Source organism: Chiloscyllium plagiosum, unplaced genomic scaffold (assembly GCF_037043375.1).
Source record: "Chiloscyllium plagiosum isolate Xiang-an unplaced genomic scaffold, Cpla_swu_hap1 HiC_scaffold_1, whole genome shotgun sequence".
Classification (NCBI taxonomy): Eukaryota; Metazoa; Chordata; class Chondrichthyes; order Orectolobiformes; family Hemiscylliidae; genus Chiloscyllium; species Chiloscyllium plagiosum.
In genome coordinates, this window is record NW_028270139.1 from 46451439 (window position 1) to 46476222 (window position 24784).

The 24784-nt window shown below is 41.5% G+C and overlaps 1 protein-coding gene across 1 annotated transcript in view; it reads left to right on the forward strand.

Moving 5' to 3' along the window:
- Positions 1-24784, forward strand: part of cc2d2a (coiled-coil and C2 domain containing 2A) — a 196464-nt gene that overhangs the window by 39060 nt on the left and 132620 nt on the right. The window contains exons 7-9 of the mRNA XM_087986613.1: positions 3922-4013; positions 7675-7776; positions 14312-14416. Of these exons, the coding sequence (XP_087842739.1) occupies positions 3922-4013; positions 7675-7776; positions 14312-14416 (299 nt within the window). The remainder of the gene's footprint in view (positions 1-3921; positions 4014-7674; positions 7777-14311; positions 14417-24784) is intronic.

Sequence of the window (24784 nt, forward strand, 5' to 3'; positions counted from 1 at the left end):
CAGCAGCTGGGAGAGTTTCTCATTTGTTGGATGGACCTATCGAATTCCTCTTTAACACAGCACATTCCCTTAGCTGTCCTGCTGCTCGAAGAGTGTCAGGAGCTTCAGGCCAGCTCCTACAACCCCACCCCACCCATATCAACCACCCACCCCCTCTCTGCCAGCCCCACCCACACCCACACCCCAGGTCTGGTTGGGTTTGTGCTTATTGAGCGTATGGGAAGATAAAACATGAGGAGAAATTAGCATGATTACATGAGATATCAATCCCCAGTGCTGCGATTGTTCCCATGTATTATGAGTAAGAAGGATGCAGCATGGTGGAAGTTAGATGCTGAAAAAGGTCCTGAATTATATCATAGAGCACAGAAATAGACCCTTTGCACCTCCATGTCTACTGAACTAATCCCATTTACCTGCAGTTAGTCTTTAGCTTACTATGCCCTGGAATTTTAAGTGCTCATCTGGCTGATACTTGAATATCAAGCTCCTCACCCAATCACACCCCACCTTCTCTTTACGTGCAGCCTTCCCCACCCTCACCCCCACCCCCATTCCTGATGAAGGGTTATACTCAAAACGTTGACTTCTCCATCCCCTGATGCTGCCTGGCTTGCTGTGTTCTTCCAGCTTCCTGCTTTTCTACTTAGAATATAAATAGAGATAAAAAAAAAACTACAGATGCTGGTATTCAATGTCTCATTCTTGTGGTTCTGAGCTGGGAATTTGTTTTGCAGACGTTTCGTCCCCTGTCTAGGTGACATCCTCAGTGTTTGGGAGCCTCCTGTGAAGCACTTCTGTGATGTTTCCTCCGGCATTTATAATGATTTGTATCTGCCGCTTCCGGTTGTCAGTTCCAGCTGTCCGCTGCAGTGGCCGGTATATTGGGTCCAGGTCGATGTGTTTATTGATTGAATCTGTGGATGAGTGCCATGCCTCTAGGAATTCCCTGGCTGTTCTCTGTTTGGCTTGTCCTATAATAGTAGTGTTGTCCCAGTTGAACTCATGTTACTTGTCATCTGAGTGTGTGGCTACTAAGGATAGCTGGTCATGTCGTTTCCTGGCTAGTTGGTGTTCATGGATGCGGATCGTTAGCTGTCTTCCTGTTTGTCCTGTGTAGTGTTTTGTGCAGTCCTTGCATTGGATTTTGTACACTATATTGGTTTTGCTCATGCTGGGTATTGGGTCCTTCGTCCTGGTGAGTTGTTGTCTGAGAGTGGCTGTTGGTTTGTGTGCTGTTATGGGTCCTAGTGGTCGCAGTAGTCTGGCTGTCAGTTCAGAAATGTCTTTAATGTATGGCAGTGTGGCTAGTCCTTTGGGTTGTGGCATGTCCTCATTCCGTTGTCTTTCCCTTAGGCATCTGTTGATGAAATTGCGGGGCTATCTGTTTTTGGCGAATACATTGTATAGGTGTTCTTCTCCCAGACTTAGAATTCTATGTCTCAGCTAATGACAGCAAGCATTCATAAGCTGTCTTCACCACCCTGTCCATCTGTGCTGATACCTTCAGGGATCTTTGGACTTGAACACTGAGTCCCTTTGTTCCTCAGTATTCTTAGGGATCTACCATTCATTGTTTAAATCCCTCTGTTATTAGACCTTCCAAAACGCATCACCGTGCAGTTGTCGGGATTAAATTCCATTTGCCATTGCTCCACCCAATTTGCCAACTGACCAATATCAGACTGAAGCCTGAGACCATGCTCCTCACTGTCAGCCAAACCACCAATTTTTGTGTCATGTGTAAACTTACTAATTATAACGACTACATTGACATCCTCGCCATCAGTGTGCATAACAAGTAGCAAGAACCCCAGCACGAACATTATTGTCCACTACAGGTCACAGGCTTCCAATTACAAAAAACAACCCTGCACCATCACCCTATGCCTCTTATTTGTAAGCCATTTTTGGATCCAGTTTGTCAACTTGCCTTGTATTTTACTTTTTGGACCAGCCTTCACATTGGACCTTGTTAAAGGCCTTACTGAAGTCCATGTAAATTACATCAACTGCACTACCCTCATCAATACATTTAGTCACCTTTTCAAAAAACTAATCTAAATTAGTCAGACATGATCTCCCCCGGCCAAATCCATACTGACTATCACTGAGCAATGGGAGAAAGTGAGGACTGCAGATGCTGGAGATCAGAGCTGAAAAATGTGTTGCTGGAAAAGCGCAGCGGGTCAGGCAGCATCCAAGGAGCAGAAGAATCGACGTTTCAGGCTTAAGTCCTTCTTCAGCCCTTTATCACAGAGCAATCCCTGACTATCTAAGTGTTGATTAATCCTGTCCTTCAGAATTTTTTTCCCATAATTCCCTACTACTGACATCAGACTAACTCAGTCGATAAGATGTGGAGCTGGGAAGGTACAGCAGGTCAGGCAGCATCGGAGGAGCAGGAAAGTTGACAATTCAGGTCAGGATCCTTCATTAGGATTGGGGAGGGGGAAAGGAGCTGACACGAACTGATCTGTAATGATCAGGCTTATCTCTCCTGCCCTTCTTGAACAAAGGAACCACATTAGCTATTCTCCTGGCATTTTACCTGTGGCCAAGGACATATTTAATATCTGTCAGGGCCCCAGCAATCTCCTCCCTTGCCTCCCACAGCTGATTCATCTCAGTATGGGAATTTATGCACTTTTCTGCCCACGAAAGCATCTAATACGTCCTCCTTATTAATTTCATCATGTTCAAGAACCTTACCAACCCAACTGACATCCCCAGTTACAATGTGAGTACAAATGAGAAGTATTCATTTAGGACCTCACCCCCATCCACTGGCCCCACGCACAGGTTACCCCTTTGGTCATGAATAAATCCCACTCTCTCCCTGGTAATCCTCTTACTCTTAACATAAATATAAAAAGCTATGGAGTTTTCCTTGGCTCCATCTGCCAAAGATATTCTATGGCCCCTCTTTGCCCTCCTAATTTTGTTTTTAAGCGACCTCCTACACTTTTGAAGGACCTTTCCCATTTTTAATGTTCTGTAACTGTCTCTTGGTGACGGCTTTATGGGTCCGAGCCCTAGCAGTGGCGGAGAAGTGGTGGCTTTGTTTGTGGCGAGGTCTTGGGTCCGTATCAGGACTCTGGCGAAGGCAAAGTAGTGTCTGCAGCTGTTGGTGATGTGTGGTCGCTGAGCAGCCCTCTGGCAGCAAGGTTGTGGTTGCGATGGTAGAACGGGGAATCCTGTCAGTGGGTCAACGAGGCAGCAACAGCGGTGGATTTATGGGCCTACAGAGACATTCCTGTAGGCGATGGTGATGGATCAGGGGATGAACAACAAAGTTAGTGTCTCTTCCAGTTATATCTTTTTATTTTTACAATATTCAAAATAGCACCAGAACATGGCGACAGTTAAAGCTTTTCACTGTATTTTCTCTTAAATATAAGTGACAATAATTCAAAAACAAAAAGAAATGCTGCTTTTTCTTTATCAAACTCTCGACATCTTGTCATACAGTGTTGCTTGGACTTTATGCCCTTGCCCTTTAGAGGAACACATTGGCCCTAAAATTTCACGGTACTACTTTTAAATGACTATTTCTTTCCAAATTTAACTGTAAGTAGTTGTTCCCAGTCTATGTTTGCCAGATTCTGTATGATGATGATGTTGAAATCAGCCTTCCCCCAGTTTGGACACAACTTCTGCACTACCCTTATCCCTTTCTGTATTGACTGAAACTTAACTGTTATGGTCACTGCCCCCAGAGGCTCACCTACTGACCAGCTTCCTTCACTTGGGAATGTGTGCTGATACTCGGAGTCCCACTACTCTGCCAGGGTTGTCACACAAGTTAAATATTTAATCAAATTACACAAAATCCCTAATCTTCCTATGTGATAAACTCATTCAGTATGTTACATTTATGTTAAATTTTTATTGATGGCTATTGTTAATTACTCCTCTCAGCTCTGCCTCCACTTCCTGTACCCACTCCAAGAACAAGTTTTGCTGAATACTCCATGCGAGAGAAAATGAGGGAGAAACTTAAAGCTGCCAGGGTATGTATTGTTTCTGAGGTATCATCATGTTTTCAGTTTTCCCCAGTATTGGCTGTTGGACTTGTACTTTCTTTGTTAGACCCATAGAGTCATAGAGATGTACAGCACGGAAACAGACCCTTCGGTCCAACCTGTCCATGCCGACCAGATATCCCAACCCAGTCTAATCCCACCTGCCAGCACCCAGCCCATATCCCTCCATACCTTTCCTATTCATGTACCCATCCAAATGCCTCTTAAATGTTGTAATTGTACCAGCCAACACCACATCATCTGGCAGCTCATTCCATACATGTACCACCCTCTGCATGAAAAAGTTGCCCCTTAGGTCTCTTTTATATCTTTCCCCTCACCCTAAACCTATGCCCTCTAGTTCTGGACTCCCCGACCCCAGGGAAAAGACTTTGTCTATTTATCCTATCCATGCCCCTCATAATTTTGTAAACCTCTATAAGATAACCCCTCAGCCTCCGACGCTCCAGGGAAAACAGCCTGTTCAACCTCTCCCTATAGCTCAAATCCACCAACCCCGGCAACATCCTTGTAAATCTTTTCGGAACCCTTTCAAGTTTCATAACATCTTTCTGATGTTCTGGAAGGAGACCAGAATTGCACGCAATATTCCAACAGTGGCCTAACCAATGTCCTGTACAGCCGCAACATGACCTCCCAACTCCTGTACTCAATTGATAGTTTTGTTATTAAAATCTTAAACCTTTGAAATTTGTATTTGTTGCAATCAACATTGCAATATCATTACTTAATGCATTTGACCATGCTAAATAACTTTGAAAATATTTTTGTATTAGTTCGATCCTTAATTATTGTAAGTCACAGAGTGTACATCATTGAAATGTACTATGAATAGATGGTATCCTGATAATCTACTGCTGTTTCTTTTTAAAAAAATATAAATCATTCTAATGCTGTTTCTTGAAATTGTAAATCACATGCAACTTTTTGAAAGTTCTGCATTCACTCAGGGAATCCACCATGTAAAAGTCAAAGTGAATGCCTCTGGAAGAAAGTGAACTCAACAGTTCAGTATTTGGATTTTGCAGTAATGAAGCACAAGTTCACTGTTGTGCTTGGCTGTCAGAACAACTCAATTGAATTGCACCATGGCACTAAATATCTGCTGTGCTATTTTACATCATTTGTGTGCTTTGATCAGCCACCCTTTCTCCAGCCATCCAAATTACATGACATTCCAGACTCCACCCTTCAAATCATAGTAGCAGCTGTCTTACGCAAAATGCTGTTAGCTGAGGCAGAGGTTGGAAAAGGCACATCTGGTTTTAAGTGGGGAGGTAGTTGTCCTGTCACTGGACTAGCAGTCCAGACGCTTAGGTCAGGAAAGCTGCATTCATATTCCACGATGTCAATAAAATGTGGAATAAGACGCTACCCTTAATAGTGACCACAAATCCATTGTCGATTGTCGTGAAAACTCATCTGGCTCACCACTGTCCTTAGGGAAAAAAATGGACATTCTTACCTGTCTGGTTTACAGACCCAGAGAAATGTGGTTAACTCTTCTTGGCCCTCTGGCAATTAGGGATGGGCAATAAATGCTGACAATACGCATATCACATGTAAGAAAATAAGTATAAAAAAAAGGACTTTCATACCTTTATTTCAGGTTATACTTGGTGCACTCAGTCCCTGAATGTTACAATAAAGTTTTAAAATCTTTAATTCATCAATTGACAGCCTCTAGGTATATAACGATAAGGCTTGATGCACTCCTTAAAATGACCAATCAAATCATTTCACATAGGCTAAATTGTTTTTACTGTTAAATGTTCTGCATTATGATCTGCTTATTAAAGGTTTTACATGGGGAAAAAACATGAGGTGTTCTAAGTGCATTTGCTGAAATGTGCAAAAAGGTAAATGTGAAATTAATTAAAGTAAAGTTCTAGTAATTTTATTTATCTTCAAATGTATATTTATGGCAGGAGAGAAATGGGATGTAACATTCAATATTAAAACAATTGTTATAAAATAATTACCCTACTTTGATAATTTGTTTTGGACTTTTTAGAGCAGACTGCTTAACTTTTCAGTACACATTTTCATAGAATCCCTACAGTGCTGAAAGAGCCATTCAGCCCATCTAGTTTGCATCGGCCCTCTGGAGAGCATCTTCCCCTATCCCTGTAACCCCACACGGTATTTGTTTTACCAGGATTAATCCACCAAACATACAATTCCCTGGACACCACAGGGCAAATTTTAGCCTGGCCGATCCGCCTAACCTGCACATCTTTGGATTGTGGGACGAAAACTAAGCACCCGGAGGAAACCCACACAGACACAGGGAGAATATGCACACTCTGCACAGCCAGTCTCCCAAGGCTGGCATTGAACTCAGGTCCCTAGCACTGTGAAGCAGTAGTGCTAACCACTGTGCTACCTTTGTGGACAATCTTCTACAAATGATCGGCTTAGTGAAACTTTTGCTCTACCTTGGAGTCAGGAAGTATGTTATTTAAGTGGGGATGTGATGTACTTCAATCCTATTGCCTTCCTGCCTCCCCCAGAATTAGTTTCAGGAGGGTCTTTTGAAAATCTTGCAGCAGCCATAACTTATCCAGTAACACTGCTCAGCACAAGAGCTTCCGTCCCTTCGTTGGCTGGCCATTCTTAGTTGGCAAGACCTCCTGTCTTGGGGTCTTGAATCCATGGGAAGGCCCACTGTTGGCTTAGTGGCCCTTCCCAAAATGAAGCCGTGTAGGTCTCTTGCTGACTCGCCAGCTGGTAGGCAAGGGCCCTGATGTACCAGCAAGATACCACTCTCTATTTGTTTGCATCCCACAACTAGACGAGTCAATTTCTTTAGATTTCTTTGTACATGAACTCTTTTGTACATTTCCCAATCAGTTGACCACATGTGCTTAGAGTTTGCAATATTGTATTTCTAGTTCTAACAAAAGGATATCTTGACTAAGGATCAGCTAATGTTTCAAAACGTAGAGTTGAAGTAGATTGATGAGAGCTGGTTCCATTGAATTTGAGGGTATTTTATCTAATTGCATGCACAATGGTGAATTCTTGTGAACATCTGATTAAGCCCTATTGCCTCCTTAACTCAGTAAAACTGCCTTCAGTTTAACCAAGCAATGGAGGATAACTACTTTCCAATGTGGAGTTGATGCATTGTGGGATTGCTGAATGACACAAAAGCCATTGGATTGGTCGTTGAACTTAGAGTTGAAGACAGGTGGCTTGGTTTTATCAGACAGTAATTTTATTGCAGTTGAGTAATACATTCAAAGATACATGTGATACATATGCTGTGGTTCTGTTTGCCGAGCTGAGAATTTGTGTTGCAGACGTTTCGTCCCCTGTCTAGGTGACATCCTCAGTGCTTGGGAGCCTCCTGTAAAGCGTTTCTGTGTTGTTTCCTTCGGCATTTATAGTGGTTTGTCTCTGCCGCTTCCGGTTGTCAGTTCCAGCTGTCCGCTGCAGTGGTCGGTATATTGGGTCCAGGTCAATGTGTTTGTTGATAGGGGACGAAACATCTGCAACACAAATTCCCAGCTCGGCAAACAGAACCACAACAACGAGCACCTGAGTTACAAATCTTCTCACAAATGTGATACATGTATTTTAAGCATTTTGAATTAATATTTATATCATTAAATATATTATTTAGTCTAAAGCACAGAGTGCCATCCAACAAGAGGAAGCAAGTGCACCACCTCAACATCTGACACCTTTCAAAGACCAAACATCAGTCACTCAATTTGACACTGAGGTGAGAAAAGACTGTTAAAAATATTAATAGTTCATATTAATATCCACTTCATATTCATTTTGTTGCTTCATAATTCTGGGATTTCTGTTCACTTCCTATTTGTCAGTTTTTATGTTCCATTTCTTTATGTTGTGCTACTGGATGATATTCTGAACTGAATTTTATGTTTGAATAAAATCTGAATTGGGGTAAAGTTAATAACTTAAGGCAAATCTGAATTGTATATTGATGTTGTGGACTGTTTCTTTAAAACAAAAAGGTTCATTTAAGAGTAAGTTTTCCTTCATAAAGGTAATCTTTTATTCCATCTGTGGTCCACTGCTGGGACTGAGTTTTATACTCCCCCAGGAATGTGTGGCAGGTGACAGGGAGACATTGTGCCAGACGTGCTGTTTTGGTGCCACCCTGCCTCACCCAATGGTACGTGTATTGGGAGAGGTATTGGGAAGCTCAACCAACCTTGGGCTATTTGAGTCCCTTATTAGCCAATTAAAGGCTGCTCTTCACATCGCTCTGCAATTTTGCCACAGCAAGCAGAGTCCGGATTCAGGTTTGAAGCCTACCAGGTCTCACTTCTCAGGTTATTGCTGGGAAATGTGTATGTTCTGCCTTTATATTCCTCCTTTAACACCAGGGAGTTGCTTGGATCATTGAAGTGTATTTCCTGCCGAGATGGGAGCAGGCGTATTGTCTCGAGTTAATTAACACCCCTCAGAAAATTTCAGCAGGTCTGGCAGCATCTGTAAGGAGAGAAAAGAGCTGATGTTTCCAGTCTAACTGACCCTTTGTCAAAGCTCAACTGGCTTAATTGACAGTTTGAGAAGGAGAGGCAAGTGTGCTGGTCTGCACTGTACCTCATTGTTCATCCCTGGGAGAGTGAAAGCAGAGCATCTGGTTGCACACCATTGCCTTGTGTCCCACCTCCAATCTTTTCTCATTAGAACAATGAAGATCTGGCCTTGTGTGAAATATTGGTGATCTCTCCTTGTAGTTATAGTTACAGCTATAGCAAAATTGTTGCAGTGTGCATGACCAGGCTGTGTATGCGAAGTGATGAATCTCATTTGGCAGTCCAGCAGGGCACATATTTATTTGTTTCCCTTTGGAATCGTATAATGGAAATCAGAAGGCCACAGCTGCACTGAAGTAATAAATGATGTTCTGACTGCCAGATCAGAGTTGTTTGCAGAAGATGTGGAAGATATTTCATTAAGATAATTGTCAGCTGGGTATGGAACAAAAAAAATATACAGAGCTATAAAGTGGGACATTGTGCATTCTACTGTAATTGTTATTTACTTTAGAAATCTGGGCCTTATAAACTGATTAACATCTTAACTCTGTAATTTTCTTAGTGCCTCAGCACTTCCCTATTGATGTAAAGCATAAACAGCTTATTTTGAAATTTGTAAATAGAACATTTATACAATGGACAACATGGAATTTTTTATTAGGCAGTACTTTAAACAATCTTCTTAAATGCTTTGAGGTTAGAGTTTACTTTTACTGCCCAATATTTGGTGATCTCATTACAATACTCAGGATTGTAATAATAGAAACTATAGTTTCATGAGTTGGACACTGCAGTGTCTCATAAGCTGTCACGTGCTCCTGAAATGTTGTGATACATGGTATGATGAGCACTCTCGTGAGATATCAAATCATAGACTTCCTACAGTGTGAAAGTAGACCATTCGGCCCATTTGAGCCCATACCAACTTTCCAAAGCACATCCTACCCAGATGTATCCCTCTACCCTGTCCCTGTAACCCCGCATTTCTCATGGCCAATCTACCTAACCTGCATATCTATGGACTGTGGGAGGAAACTGAAGGACCTGGAGGAAACCCACATCGGTACAGGGAGAATGTGGAAACTCCACACAGACAGCTGCTGGAGGCTGGAATGGAACCCGGGTCCCTGGCACTGTGAGGCAGCAGTGTTAATCACTGAGCCACCATGCTGTCCGTCATAGATCATCTGCTTATAAAACACCTGATAGATTTATATTTCCAACTAAAAGGAATAACACTTCAAATGTTAACCAATATTTCATAGCTGTCTTCACACCTTTTTTTTTCTTTTTAGAAAACTATATTTACGTTTTCTTGCCAATAAATTCTCAGAATCTAATCCATTTTGCCTTAAGGAGAGCATGTTTATTCACTATGTCTTCCCTCCAGGTCCTCTCTCCTGCCTTAGACTATGGTTTGAAGTTTTTAGTTAAAATAATAATGAGGCTATCAGTGCTCACCTTTATTAAGAAGTAAATGAGGCAATGTTTGGCATCTACTTATGCACTGTACAGCCTGGAAATGGGGAGATTGCTGTCCGATTCATTTTGATACTCCATAGGCTTGATGACCTCAGTTACTTGTTGAAAGATTCCATGTCATACAATCGTTTTAATGGTTTTTGTAATAGATACTCAGTAAGCACTGTCGAAAATATAGAGTTTGCTTATTCAAAGCAGTTGAATTTTTAACAAGTGATAAGTCTCAGTTGCAGAAAACCTGCACAGCAGTAGAAATTCACTTTTACCAGTGTGGAATCATATTCCTTTTGACAATAACTATTGCAAGAGATTTTAATTTCTTTTTCTTTTGGAATAATTCTTCCTTCTCAATCTCATCTTGTGTTCCTTCCTCTATTCTTTGCATAATGTTACATTAAGGAAAATATTCTAAATTATTGCACCCGGATTCAGTTCGCAGTAATAGGTGATTAGTTGGTGACATACAAAATTGACTGCCCTGTCATAAAGGTTTCTCATCTACAGAGTTGAGAAGTGTGGTGCTGGAAAAACACAGCAGGCCAGGCAGCATCCGAGGAGCAGGAGAATCGACGTTTCGGGCATAAGCCCTTTTTCAGGAGGCCGGAAGAAGGGCTTATGCCCGAAACGTCGATTCTCCTGCTCCTCGGATGCTGTCTGGCCAGCTGTGTTTTTCCAGCACCACACTTCTTAACTCTGGTCTCCAGCATCTGCAGTCCTCACTTTCTTCTTCTCATCTACAGAGTAAGGCCGTGCTGGAATGGTACTTTGTTTTTTGTAAATTGCCATGCAAAAGCCTACATGATGTTTTTAAGCATTATGACTAGTGAGTGGTTTTATTTTTACCATGAACTGTAAAATTCAATTTGAACGCTATTTGTCTTTTATTATTAAGCTAGATTGGAAAAGCTGTGCTTTCTTTGGTGAGGAATCGGCTATTTGAACTGAGAGCGTTCTGCTAATTTGTTAACCTTTGAGTTCATCCTAACAACAATAGGTGTTAGTGACAAGTAGAATGTCCAAAAAAATGTCAATGTGTCACTTGCAGTAAAGAACTTGAGTTCCACTAAAATAAGACCCATTTTGTTGAAGCTATTTGGCTAACACTTATTAGGACAATTTTCAAGAAATCATTTCAGGGGAAAACCAACATTTGAACTGTATGAGGGAAGACTGCTGATTGCTTGGCATGTGGACCTTGATTACCTATGGCAATGCCTCTACCAACGTATCCATTAATGTTGTTTGTTCGCCATTAACAGGAGCTTAACTGTTATTCCAAAATAACATTTTACCCATCAGACAAATGACATAAGCGTATTAAAGAAAGTAGCTACAGAGATTGTGGATGCATTGATAGTAATATTCCAAGAATCCTTGTCTGGAAAAGTCCCATGGGATTGGAAAACTGTCAATGTAAAAGGAAGAGAGACAAAAAACAGGTCAGTTAGCTTAATATCTGTAATTGAGAACAGTTATAAAGGATGTAACAGCAGAGCATTTAGAAATACATCTTTTTAGTTTACTCGGATGTGGGCATTGCTGGCTTGCTTAAGTAGATAAAGGGGAAGCAATGGGTGTAATATATTTGGATTTTCAGAAGGCATTTGATAAGGTACCACACAATGGGCAATTTATTAAGGTATAAGCCATGGTTTTGAAGTTAGTCTATTAGTATGGATAGAGGATCGGCTAACTTAAAAAACAGAATTGGGATAAGGGGAGCATTTTTAAGATGGCAGACTGTAACTAGTGGAATGCCAAAGTGATCAGTGCCGAGACCACAATTATTTACAATATGTATTGATGACTTGGATGAGGAATATCTACGCACTAATGGCCAAGTTTGCAAATGACAAAAATAGGTCGGAAGGCATATGGTGAGGATGACACAAAGACTCTGCGGAGGAACATAGGCAGATTCAGCAAGTGGATAAAATCTTGGCAAATGTAATGCAGGGAAATGTGAGATTGTGTGTTTGAGCAAGAGAATAGAGGAGCTAAATATTACTTAAGTGGAGAAAGACAGCAGGAAAATACAGGAGAGAGAGAGAGCTGGGCGTTCTCATCCATGAATAAAAACGCTAACATTCAAGTTTAGTAGTAATAGGGGAGGCAAATGAAGTGTTGGTATGAAAGTAGTGACGCTTTTTAAAACTACAGAGGGCACTTGTCAGACCACAGATAGAATATTGTGAACTATTTTAGGCCCTTTATTTATGGCAAGATAGACTGGCATTGGAGGCAATCTAGAGAAAGTTCACTAGGTTGATGTTGCGAGATGTTGAGCAGGTTAGGCCTGTCCTCACTGCAATTTGCAAGTATGATCTATTGAAACATAATAGATTCTTGGGTGACTTTGCAAGATAAATGTGGAAAGGTTTCCCTTTGTGGGTGAGTCTAAGACCAGAGGGCATAACCTTGAAATAACAGATTGCACATCTTTAAGAAATTAGAAGGAAATCTTTTCTGAAGGTAGTGAACCTGTGAAATTCTTTATTGCGGATAACTGTTCAGGCTGGGTTGTTAAAATACATTCAAGGCTGTGACAAATGGATTTTTAATCAGTAAGGAAATGGAGGATTTTCGGGAGAAGGCAGAAAAGTGAATTGAGGATTCTCTGATCAGCCATGACCTCATTGAATGGCAGAGCAGTATTGATGGGCTGAATGGTCTACTTCCTGTTGCTACATCTGATGGTCTTATTATGATCTTATGAATCTTGTTGTAGATATGATGTCAAATATGTAAGCTATGTTCTTCAATGACTGGTGGATCATCTCTAATAATACATTTTCACACTTTTGCGTCAAGCAAGTTCCAATGATACCCAAAAATGCACCCTTTCAATGTAATATTCAACATTAGAAGTGATTGTACAATTGGATGAAATTTACTGGATAGTTCTGAGGATGTGTAGAAATACACTGACAACCAATTTAGGAATGTCAGTCAGTCCCTCAGTGTGGTGCATTTGCATGTACTGGATATGTTAACACACAGGACTCCTCTTTGCAGACAGCAAGACCACGTACATGCACTGAGCCTATTTCAACTCAACAAGATCGATGACAGCTATTTGCTGCTTTATTTCTCAGACGGTGCCCTGACCAATCAAAGTCGGCCTGGCATTGATTTAAAATTTAGCAAAGTTTGGTTTATATCATTAAGAAGCACCTTTCCAACATTTCTACCAATCAGTGTCCACTTTCAAACGAATCAACATTCTCTTTTTCTGCAGTATAGATATGGGTTTTCTACTTGAATGGTATTCATGCCAATTCTCAATGAGTGCAAGACAAAAACTTTAACAAAGTGTGTTTTCTTCAAGCAAAACTCAAATGTCTGTGTTGCAAGCAATTTGAATTAATACTTTGTCTGACTTTAACCTGCATTTTCCAGAATCTGTGGATTAGATTCTCCATTTTTTGGTGGGGTGAAGGATGTGGAATGGAAACTGAGTGTTTTCCTCACTGCTGCTTACATCACCTGAGTTCGTCCAATCAGCTACCAGATTGTCAATCGGTGGCAGTCCAGTGGAAAAGAAGCCAGTCAGAGCTCCACAAAGGAGCTCCACCTCCAATTGAGGCACTGGTTTGAGAGGTTATGGGTTAGAACAGTAAGGTTGCAAACAAGGAGGCAGTCGTGACTGCAGGTTTTAAAAGTTTCCTGCTCTATTAATCTCTCTTTACACCAATAAAGTATAAAGAAAGCTAAGAAAAGAGTTTAACAATCATGCAGGTGCAGCTAGCTTCATGTTGCATTTAGGCATGGTCCCAGTGGCAAGTCTTTTCATCGGCTCATGTGCTGCCTTAGTGTAGCTGCTGGCAAATACTCCCAAATGTTTTCAACCTCTAATGCTCAGAAAATGCTGTGGACAGTGTAAAAATCGGACATGATTGGTCCTTTGGCAATAGCTTGCTAATGAATGGTTTCAGCATGGCAGGCAGGTTACTGACTTAAACGCCTGCCTGTCTTCTGTAACTTCAGAGATTGGCATAATGATGTTGTATTGCTAACCTGATTTCATTGCATCTTATTTTACCTTTTGTGGAGGGTTTGGAGGAACGCAGTCTGCATAGTTTGTAGTGTTAAATCCAGTGCAAGGTACATCTAACTCCTTGTTAGCCAAATTTTAGTTGATTTTATTTTACCAGAAGTCATATAAGGATCCTGCTGTGACCCCAAATCACATTGCTAGCAGTTAGGAACTAAATGTTATGTGATAATGGAGTCGATGTAATGTTATTGTTATATGTTCAGGTGGATGAAGAGGACATGAAGACAGCAGGAGTTGATGAATTACCCCATCCGTCTTCAAAAGTGAGGTTTCGTGAAATAGCAAATAAAATAAAGCAGAAATCTAAGGCAAGTTTTCCATATTAAATCATACAAGTTTTCTTTCATGTTTTAAATTATATGCATGCTTTGCAGTTAAATTAACTCAAATTAACATTTGCAGTATTTAATATAATTGGAGCTTGGAAGCCAGCACACATTTTTGAGTTGATCACTGCCTTCTGCATGATTATTCCAAATTTTTTGGAGTTTGGCGAGGATGGAGCAAGAGGTTTTTTTGCCTTTAGGCATACAGTGAGCAGGAAATTGAAATAAAACACAATCTGCCCCACCAAGACTCTTTGCTAAATCAAGTTGAGATCTTCTGCTTTTCCTCCTGTCCCAGCCCCACCAAACCACCCTTTTGTCCCTATATAGCATCAGAAATCTCATGCACAGAGTTAGTATGAGTTGTTAAGGGAATTGCAGAAGATCTTATTTGTTAATTTTATAAACATATCACGGATTTTCAACAATCCTGGGTGTACTAATAGCTACATAAACAATCAATTTAAGATAATCAGTTGAACTTGTAATGTGGATCATTGACATTTGTTAGAAGTGACATACTTTCATAAATAGGGACCTGTTCTCTGTGAACAAAAGAAATTTGTTCAAGTTGCTCCTTTTTGAAATACCACTAAGCTTGAGAAACCTACTGATTCCTGTTTTCTCCATGATAAGCTCTGTTGACTAGTCAATTCTTCAGCATCCTTTTCTCCTCTATTGTAAACTTGAATGATTGTTTGAAATTTGGCATTATTAAATTTGTCCTAAGAGTACAAAATGAAAAAAAAAGGCAACATATTTTTCTTTTCAGCAATATTCAAGATCTATACCACTAAACAACTGCTTTAAATGATTATGGTTAACAATATTGCTTTAAATGGGGTGGCATAGTGGCTCAGTGGTTCGTACTACTGCCTCACAGCACCAGGGTCCCAGGTTCGATTCCAGCCTCGGGCAACTGTCTGTGTGGAGTTTTCACATTCTCCCCGTGTCTGCGTGGATTTCCTCCAGGTGCTCCGGTTTCCTCCCACAGCCCAAGGACCTGCAGGTCAGGTGAATTGGCCATGCTAAATTGCCCATCGTGTGAGGTAGTAGTCAGAGGGAAATGGGTCTGGCTGGGTTATTCTTCAGAGGGTCGGTATGGACTTGTTGGGCCACACTGTAGGGAATCTAATCTAAAGGATGTCAGAATTCTGTGTAATCAGCATTTTGGAACCATGATTCTATCCAGTTTCTAGCAAATATCATTACTTTCCCCCTTTAACCTGATCCCTTATTTTTTTCAAAATTTTAAAATTGTCAGCAATTTTGTGTCAGATTGCTTTAATATTCTTCTCCATGCCTTGTTTCACAGCTCTTTAAACTGATAATGTTAGGCCCAATTTCTTTCCTTACTGTCATTCCTTTTATTTGTTTCCTGTTACTTAATGCTTTGGTCTGTGAACAATTTGTTTGGATCACTTTTATCAGTTTTATCATAACCTGTTTAACTTCCATGATTTGAGTACAAAAAACTCTTGCATTTCAATGCAATACTGAAGGAATGCTGTTTTGGCAGAAGGGCTGATTTTCAGATGAGATGTTAAACAGAGGTTTACTCATCTTTCTCAAGTTGATATGATCCTGGAATACTATTTCAACAAAGAATAAGGGTATTATCCCAGCACTCTGCCCGAGATTTATTCCTCAATCAACATCGCACAGAAAGAGATTATTCGCTCATTATTACATTGTGGGCAGCACGGTGGCACAGTGGTTAGCACTGCTGCCTCGCAGCGCCAGAGACCCGGGTTCAATTCCCGCCTCAGGCGACTGACTGTGTGGAGTTTGCACATTCTCCCCGTGTCTGCGTGGGTTTCCTCCGGGTGCTCCGGTTTCCTCCCACAGTCCAAAGATGTGCAGGTCAGGTGAATTGGCCATGCTAAATTGTCCGTAATGTTAGGTAAGGGGTAAATGTAGGGGTATGGGTGGTTTGCGCTTCGGCGGGTCGGTGTGGACTTGTTGGGCCGAAGGGCCTGTTTCCACACTGTAAAGTAATCTAAAGAGTGGGAGCTTGTATGTGCTGTCACATTTTATATTTTATAATGTGAATATAGTTCAGCTGTTACAAAATATTTTGGAAAATCTGTATGTCATGAATCTCACTCTGCAAGTACAAATCTACCTTTCTTTATCTTCCTTTCAAACTGAATTTCCCAGTAACTGGTTGTCTCTTTGTTGTTTGTACCTTCTTGAGGTATCTTTCCTGTAATCAGATGATCTGTTATCCAAGTGGATTTTGAAATCTGGGTGTATTATTCATTTGTTTTTGCTATAACTTCTGTTGCTTTATCATCATCAGAGTTTAATGTTTGTTTTCTTGTGTGAGCCATTTATCTATCCGAGTTGCATCGAAGGGTCTGTTTCCATGCTGTATATCACTATGACTCTAGTTCTATACTAAAAGCTTGACTTTGAAATTCTTGGGCCACAGTCCTGGCAGGACCAGAGGGCCAAAGTGTAACCCTCTATGCCCAAGCTAAAAGGTGTGGTCTGTGTACTGAACTATCAAGGTAAGTGTTGCCTGCAATCCTGCACTAAGTGTTTTTCTCCAGTAAGGTGCTTCATGTCTAGTTGGAATGGTGCCACCCATTAAAATAACAGAGCAGGCACTGGATGGAGCCAACAAAAATCCTTCCCTTGAATATCTGCTCCCAGTGGGAAAGTCATCGATGTTGGGCAATATAATACAAGTATTCACCATTCTGAGAGGGTGCAGTAGAGTGGCCAGAAGTCATTTGTTTCTCTAGTGTTCAGGAGGTCTAAAAAAAGACATCTTAGAATCAAAGTTAAATGCAATAAGTTTAGAACATAGAGCATCAGAAACATGAATGTCGAATTCAATTTCAAGCTTGGTGGTGAAAACAGAAACTGCACAATTTAAGTTGAATATGGTAGGTGAAGGGTTATAGGTCCAAGGTGAATGAATAGATTGGGACTCTTTTCTCCAATTGAGGATAAATGTCCTAGTTGTCAGGGTTGTAACTGATGTATTTATAAAGTTAACAAATAAGATCTTCTGCAATTCCCTTAACAACTCATACTAACTCTGTGCATGAGATTCCTGATGCATTATCGGGACAAAAAGGTGGTTTGGTGGGGCTGGGGCAGGAGGAAAAGTGGAAGATCTCAACTTGATTTTGCAGAGAGTCTTGGTTGGGGCAGATTGTGTTTTATTTCAATTTCCTGCTCACTGTATGCCTAAAGGCAAAAAAAAACCTCCTGTTCAATCCTCGTCAAGCTTCAGAAAATTTGGAAGCTTCTGCTCATTTGTTTAGAGTTTATTTACACAAATCAGATTAGACCAGGGAAACCCACTCCTTGCAATCAGTCAGGTCCCAGAATTATATCATTTTTAAGAGCCAGGCATGTTCTAGCGATTGGGTACATAAAGAACAGGGGTCTGATTTCTCTTCACAGATGCTCCCAGACCTGCTGAGTTTTTGCAGCAATTTCTGTTTGTCTTTGGTTCTGATTTCCAGCATTCAATTTTTGTTGTCTTAATTGAGGAATGAATGCCTGCTACTGAGAATCTTTAGATAATGCTATTTTGCTGAGATTCTGAAATATCTAAATCATTTGTTTATTATTCCATCCTCACGCCACCCACCATGCATTCCCTTTCTTGCAAGGTTTACTGAGTGGGGTATTCACATAAGAGGCAGACAATTTCCTTGTTTAAAGTTCAATGTTTTGATTTTGTACAGATCCTTATGGATGGAAAACATTACAAAATTGAACAGTGTCATTTCTGATAGCATATATGATTTATAATTGTTGATGCTTTGACAGTTACACAGCAGACCTAGGCATATGAAAAATAATTACTGCACATACTGAAATCTGTAGTGAAAACAACAAATGCTGAGGATCACCATGCGTCAAGCAGCATCCATGGAGAGCGAGCAAGCTAACATTTCGAGTCTGCATGACTCTTCATCAGAGCTGAAGTGATGTGTGGAAGGGACAGCATTTATATGATACGGGTGGTGGTAGTGGGTGCTCACCATACCTCCAGACGTTCCCCTCTCTGAGGCTGAACATACTGTCCTCAGCAAAAGACTCAACTTCATACCCTTATGCCCCCACCTTAATGAATTTCAGGCTGGTCATGCTGTGGAACTGTTTTTCCGCTGCCTCTGTCTCCGCGCTCACCTCTTCTCACAGGACTCCACTTGTCCAGACCTTGCTCACCTACAAGAATTCTCTGATGCCTTCCACCATTTTGACAATTTCCAGTTCTCTGGCCCTACCTGCCTCCTGTTCACCATGCATGTCCAATCCCTCTATCCCTCCACTCCACACCAGGATGGTCTGAGAGCTCTTGGCTTCTTCCTGGACCAGGGGCCTGAACAATCTCCATCACCCACCACTCTCCTCTGCCTGGCTGAACTTGTTCTCTCACTGAACAATTTCTGCTTTAATTCAATTCACGTCTGCCAAGTCAAAGGAGTGGCAATGGGCAGCCGCATGGGTCCCAACCATATTTCAGAGGAGGAGGTGCTAGATGTCTTGAAACACACAAAAGTCGATAAATTCCCAGCACCTGATCAGGTGTACCCTAGAACTCTGTGGGAAGCTAGGGAAGTGATTGCTGGTCCCCTGCTGAGATATTTGTATCGTTGATAGTCACAGGTGAGGTGCCAAAAGACTGGAGGTTGTTTAACATGATTCCACTACTTAAGAAAGCTGGTAAGGAAAAACTAGGAAACTATAGACCGGTGAGCCTGACATCGGTGGTGGGCAAGTTGTTGGAGGGAATCCTGAGAGACAGGATTTACATGCATTTGGAAAGGCAAGGACTGATTAGGGATAGTCAACATGGCTTTGTGTGGGGGAAATCATGTCTCACAAACTTGATTGAGTGTTTTGAAGAAGTAACAAAGAGGATTGATGAATGCAGAGTGGTGGACTTGATCTATATGGACTTCCTTAAGGCGTTCGACAAGTTTCCCCATGGGAGACTGGTTAGCCAGGTTAGATCTGTGGAATACAGGGAGAACTAGCCATTTGGATACAGAACTGACTCGAAGGTAGAAGACAGGGGGTGGTGGTGGAAGGTTCCTTTTCAGACTGGAGGCCTGTGACCAGTGGAGTGCCACAAGGATCGGTGCTGGATCTGTTAGTTTCTTTTTCCTAGGTTTCACACACCAACTTCTGCAAACAGTTAAAGTTTGTTAAAGCCTGATACGCTTCGCAGGCATGCAAAGTCAAGTCAAAAGAGGACCCCGAACAAAGAAAGCACATCCCCTTTACACAGGAGAGTTGGTAATGCTCACAGATCACTGTGGCCACTCCGCCTCTCTCACCCCCAGGTACAATGGTAGGTTATGATCATTCTCAGAGATAATGTAGGACCTTGAAAACTTCGCTCATTTTGCCTCCCGTTTCCATCCCCAGTTACTTTCACATTATCCATTTCTGACATTTCCCTTCCTTTCTTTGACCTCTCTGTCTGCATTTTGGGGAACAAACTGTCCACTGCCATCCACTACAAAGTCACGGACTCCCTTAGCTACCTTCAGTGCGGCTTTTCACACCCCATGTCTGGCAAGAACTCCATCCCATTCTCCCAGTTCCTTTGCCTACGTCACATCTGTTTGGATGATGATGCCTTCCAAAACAGCTCTGTTGACACATCTTCCTTCTGCCATGACTGTGGTTTCCCACCCACAGTGATTGACAGGACCCTCAAATGCCTCCAACCTTTCACCCGTGATTCTGCCCTTCCTATTCCCATCACTCACAACGGCGTGAACAGGCTCCCCTTGTCCCACCATTCTCCACATTTAAAGGATCATTTTCCTCCATGTCAGACAACTCCAGGAAAACGCCAGTACCAAACACATCTTCTCCTTCCTCCCTGTCCGCCTTTTGCAGGGATCATTCCTCCGGGACACCCTAGTCGAATCCATAAGCAACCCCCCCACAAAGAGACACACAGAGCACCTTCCCATATAACAGCAGAAGGTGCAACACTTACACCTCCTCCCTGCTCACCCTCCAAGGACTGAAAGAGTCTTTCCAGATGAACCAGCATTTCACCTGTACCTCCTTTAATCTTATGTATTGTATTCGCTGCACCCAGTTTGGCTAAGTCTACATTGGAGAAACCAAATGCAGATTGGATGAGTGCTTCGCAGAACCCCCCACCCCCACAATCTGTATGCAAGCAGGACACCAGCCTTCCCGCATCCTGTCATTTTAACACAATGTCCTGCTCACGTGCCCACATTGTCTTCGGCATGCTGCAGTGTTCCAGTGAATCACAGCACAAACTGGAGGAATAACATCTCCTCTTCAAACTAGGCACTTTACAACCTCCTGGGCTTAATATTGAGTTTAACACCTTAAAATTGTGAACCATTTCTTTCCTTCCTTTTCGCTTGAATTATGTCCTTCCCCTCCCCTATCCCACTTATTGTCCTTTCAAGTCTGCCAGGAGGTACACCATTGTTCTGAGATTCTCACATTCCTATCACTTAACGTAAACTACAGAGGAACCTCCATTATAGGAGGGACACGGGTGGGGAGTATTTCGTTCGGTTAATCGAATTCTGGATAATTGAATGCCGGACAACATAGTTTAATCAAACCCCTGGACATTGCGATCTTGTCGGATAATCTGAGATTCAGATAGTCGAGTCCTGGATAATTGAGATTCTTCTGTATTAACATCTTTTCTCCATTAGCACCCTACACCCACTAGCCCCATCACCTGCCTGAACTATAGCATACATGCATACCCTCCACGCTTCGCTTCAGCTCTGAGGAAGAGCTATCTAGACTCAAAAAGTTAACTTGCTCTCTCTCCATGGATGCTGTCTGACCCATTATGATCTCCAGCATTTGTTTTCAGAACTAGATGTATGACTGTCAGTAACAATATTTTTTCAGTTCTCAGTACTGTGAACTAGAAATGTTTGTATTATGTCAGTATATTGTCAAAGCAGATATTGTTGTGAGATTGTCAGGGTACCATGTGTAACAGTAATTATATAAATTAAGAGAATATCAGTGACACACAGGGCTCAATTTTCATCTGGTGCAGAGGCTTTCGGTGGTGTATGAATGACCATATTTAGTCTCTTTTTGGAGGAAATTCAGTTTTGCTCTGCATTCCCAACTCTGCACCAATTTCCTCTGGCCACTTTATGGGTAGGTTCCCCATTTAAATGGTGGACAAAAAGTGGATTTTCTCCACTTTTGTTTGGTGGGGTGGGTCCTTGGGAGCCCATTTAAAACATGTCAGGCTTGAGAATTCATGAAGAAAATGGAAATCAGTTCAGGATATCTGAAGCATGCTTAAAGGTATGTGAAATGGGGGTCATGTTGCGGCTGTACAAGACATTGATTGGGCCACTTTTGGAATACTGTGTGCAGTTCTGGTCTCCCTCCTATCGTAAAGGTGTTGTGAAACTTGAAAGGGTTCAGAAACTATTTACAAGGATGTTGCCAGGATTGGGGGGTTTGAGCTATAAGGAGAGGCTGAACAGGCTGGGGCTGTTTTCCCTGGAGCTTCGGAGGCTGAGGGGTGATCTTATCGAGGTTTATAAAATCATGAGGAGCCTGGATAGCATAAATAGACAAAGTATTTTCCCTGGGGTGGGGAGTCCAGAACTAGAAGGCATAGGTTTAGGGTGAGAGGGAAAAGATATAATAGGGACCTAAGGGGCAACTTCTCCACCCAGAGGTACATGTACGGAATGAGCTGCCAGAGGAAGTAGTGGAGGTGGGTACAATTGCAACATTTAAAAGGCATTTGGATGGGTATATGAATAGGAAGGGTTTGGAAGAATCTGGGCAAAATGCTGGCAAAACAGACCAGATTAGGTTAGGACATCTGTTTGGCATGGACGAGTTGGACGAAAGGGCCCGTTTCCAAGCTATTCATCTCTATTTCTCTATGACTCAATGACTTCAAAAACTTTTAAATGTCACTTTTACGTACTGTATTACAATGTAGATATGTTGCTAATGCTAGTGATTCATCATGGGGATTTATCCTTTTAAGATGAGTTTACTCTTACATTGATCAGTGTTATGCATTTGTTCTCATGCATTACAGTGTTCTTCCAATGACAGGGGGAGAGAGAGAGAGAGCAGGCACTGGAATGCCCTATCAACTCGTGCTATCATCTTTTCTGGTGTGGCTGAATTTTTCTGACTGATTCTAAATGCAAATGGTTTAGATACTTTGAAAAAAGATCTACTCTTGTAAAAATCTAACCACATTTGATTGACAGACAATCTGCTTTGATATTGAAATGAGCATGTTCCACCCTTTTCTTTGTAGTGAGCAGCCTATTGTTTTAACAGCAATAGTCATGATCAGTTATTTAGTTGAGTTTGAAGTACTATGAACTTCTGTACAGTCGGTGTTATAGAGTCACGGAGTCATAGAGATGTACAGTACAGAAACAGACTCTTCGATCCAACTTGTCCATGCTGACCAGATGTTCTAATCTAATCTAGTTCCATTTTCCAGCACTTGACCCATATCCCTCCAAACCCTTCCTATTCATATACCCATCCAGATGCCTTCTAAATGTTGCAATTGTACCAGCCTTAACCACTTCCTGTGGCAGCTCATTCCATACACGCACCACCCTCTCCATGAAAAAGTTGCCCCTTAGGTGCCTTTTATATCTTTCCCCTCTCACTCTAAACCTATGCCCTCTAGTTCTGGACCCCCCCACCCCAGGGAAAAGACCTTGTCTATTTATCCTACCCATGCCACTCACAATTTTATAAACTTCTATGAGGTCACCAATCTGCTTTCAGCACTTTAGGGAAAACAGCCCTGGCCTGTTCAGCCTCTCCCTGTAGCTCAAATCCTCTAACCCAAGCAATATCCTTGTAAATCTTTTCTGAACCCTATCAAGTTTCACAACATCTTTCAACAGGAAGGAGACCAGAACTGCATGCAATATTCCAAATGTGGCCTAACTTATCATCCTGTACAGCCGCAACATGACCTCCTAACTCCTACACTCAATACTCTGACCAATAAAGGAAAGTATACCAAACGCCTTCTTCACTATCCTATCCACCTGCGACTCTACTTTCAAGGAGCTATGAACCTGCATTCCAAGGTCTCTTTGTTCAGCAACACTCCCTAGGATCTTATCATTAAATGCACCTTGCATTTATCTAAATTAAACTTTTGCCACTCCTCAGCCCATTGGCCCATCTGATCAAGATTCCATTGTACTCTGAGGTAACCTTCTTCACTGTCCACTGCACCTCCAATTTTGGTGTTATCTGTAAACTTACAACTATACCTCTTATGTTCACGTCCAAATCATTTATATAGGTGACGAAAAGTAGTGGACCCAGCACTGATCCTTGTGGTACTCCACTGGTCACAGGCCTCCAGTCTAAAAAACAACCCTTCAGTTTTCTACCTTCGAGCCGTTCTGTATCCTAATAGCTAGTTTTCCCTAGTTAACCTTGCTAACCAGTGTCCCAGAGAGCGACGATCGTAGCTGAACATGCCCAAACAATGCAGAATTGTATTCAGCAGAATCAATGAAATGATGAACTACAAATCAGGTGCAGTAATGGCCAAAATGTACATTGTTCTTATCAGAATATATCTTCAATGTAGTGTTCATATTCAAGTACTGGAGGCAATGCCATGAACAGCCTAAGGCTAATTCCTAATCCAGAGGTCTGAGTCAAGATGAACTTGGAAAGTAGGCACATGAAATGTGATTTTATGAAGAAACTGTTATAGCTATGGAAAAAATAAATCTGAAAACATACTTTAAACTTGAGAGCAAGACAATGTGCCACAAATTAAAATAAATAAAAGATATATTTGGGATAGTGAGCAGGACATCGTTCACATTAGTAGTGATCTGTGTGTGGATATATCCAGTTGAAATAGTGGAGGGAATTACCCTGGAAACATCCACCACTCGCTTAAATGGCAGGTAGCTGAACGAAAGAGAGCCAAATGACCTTCCCCAGCTGTAAGTGTCTCAAGAAAAGGAGATGGGGAATGTACAGTAGGGAGTATTTAAAAGAGAGGTCAACATTTCTGAAATAAAGATGTAAAATTTGTCAGAGTTGGTCGGCCCTAATAAAGGGCCCCACTTAAAATGTGAACCTATTTTCTGTAAAGGACGTTGAATGATTTTCTGCACATTGACAGAATTTAATTTTATTTCATATTTTCAGCATGTGTTTGAATTTAATAGTGTGCTTCCAAAGAAGGAAAATTGAAAGTCTCTTTTAAGATAATTATAACTGCATAATTTTGTACAATGAAAAATTTGGTATTTTTCAACAGATTTCTCAACTTTGAATTTGCCAGCACAGTCATTGAGATATTCCAGTTTGCCT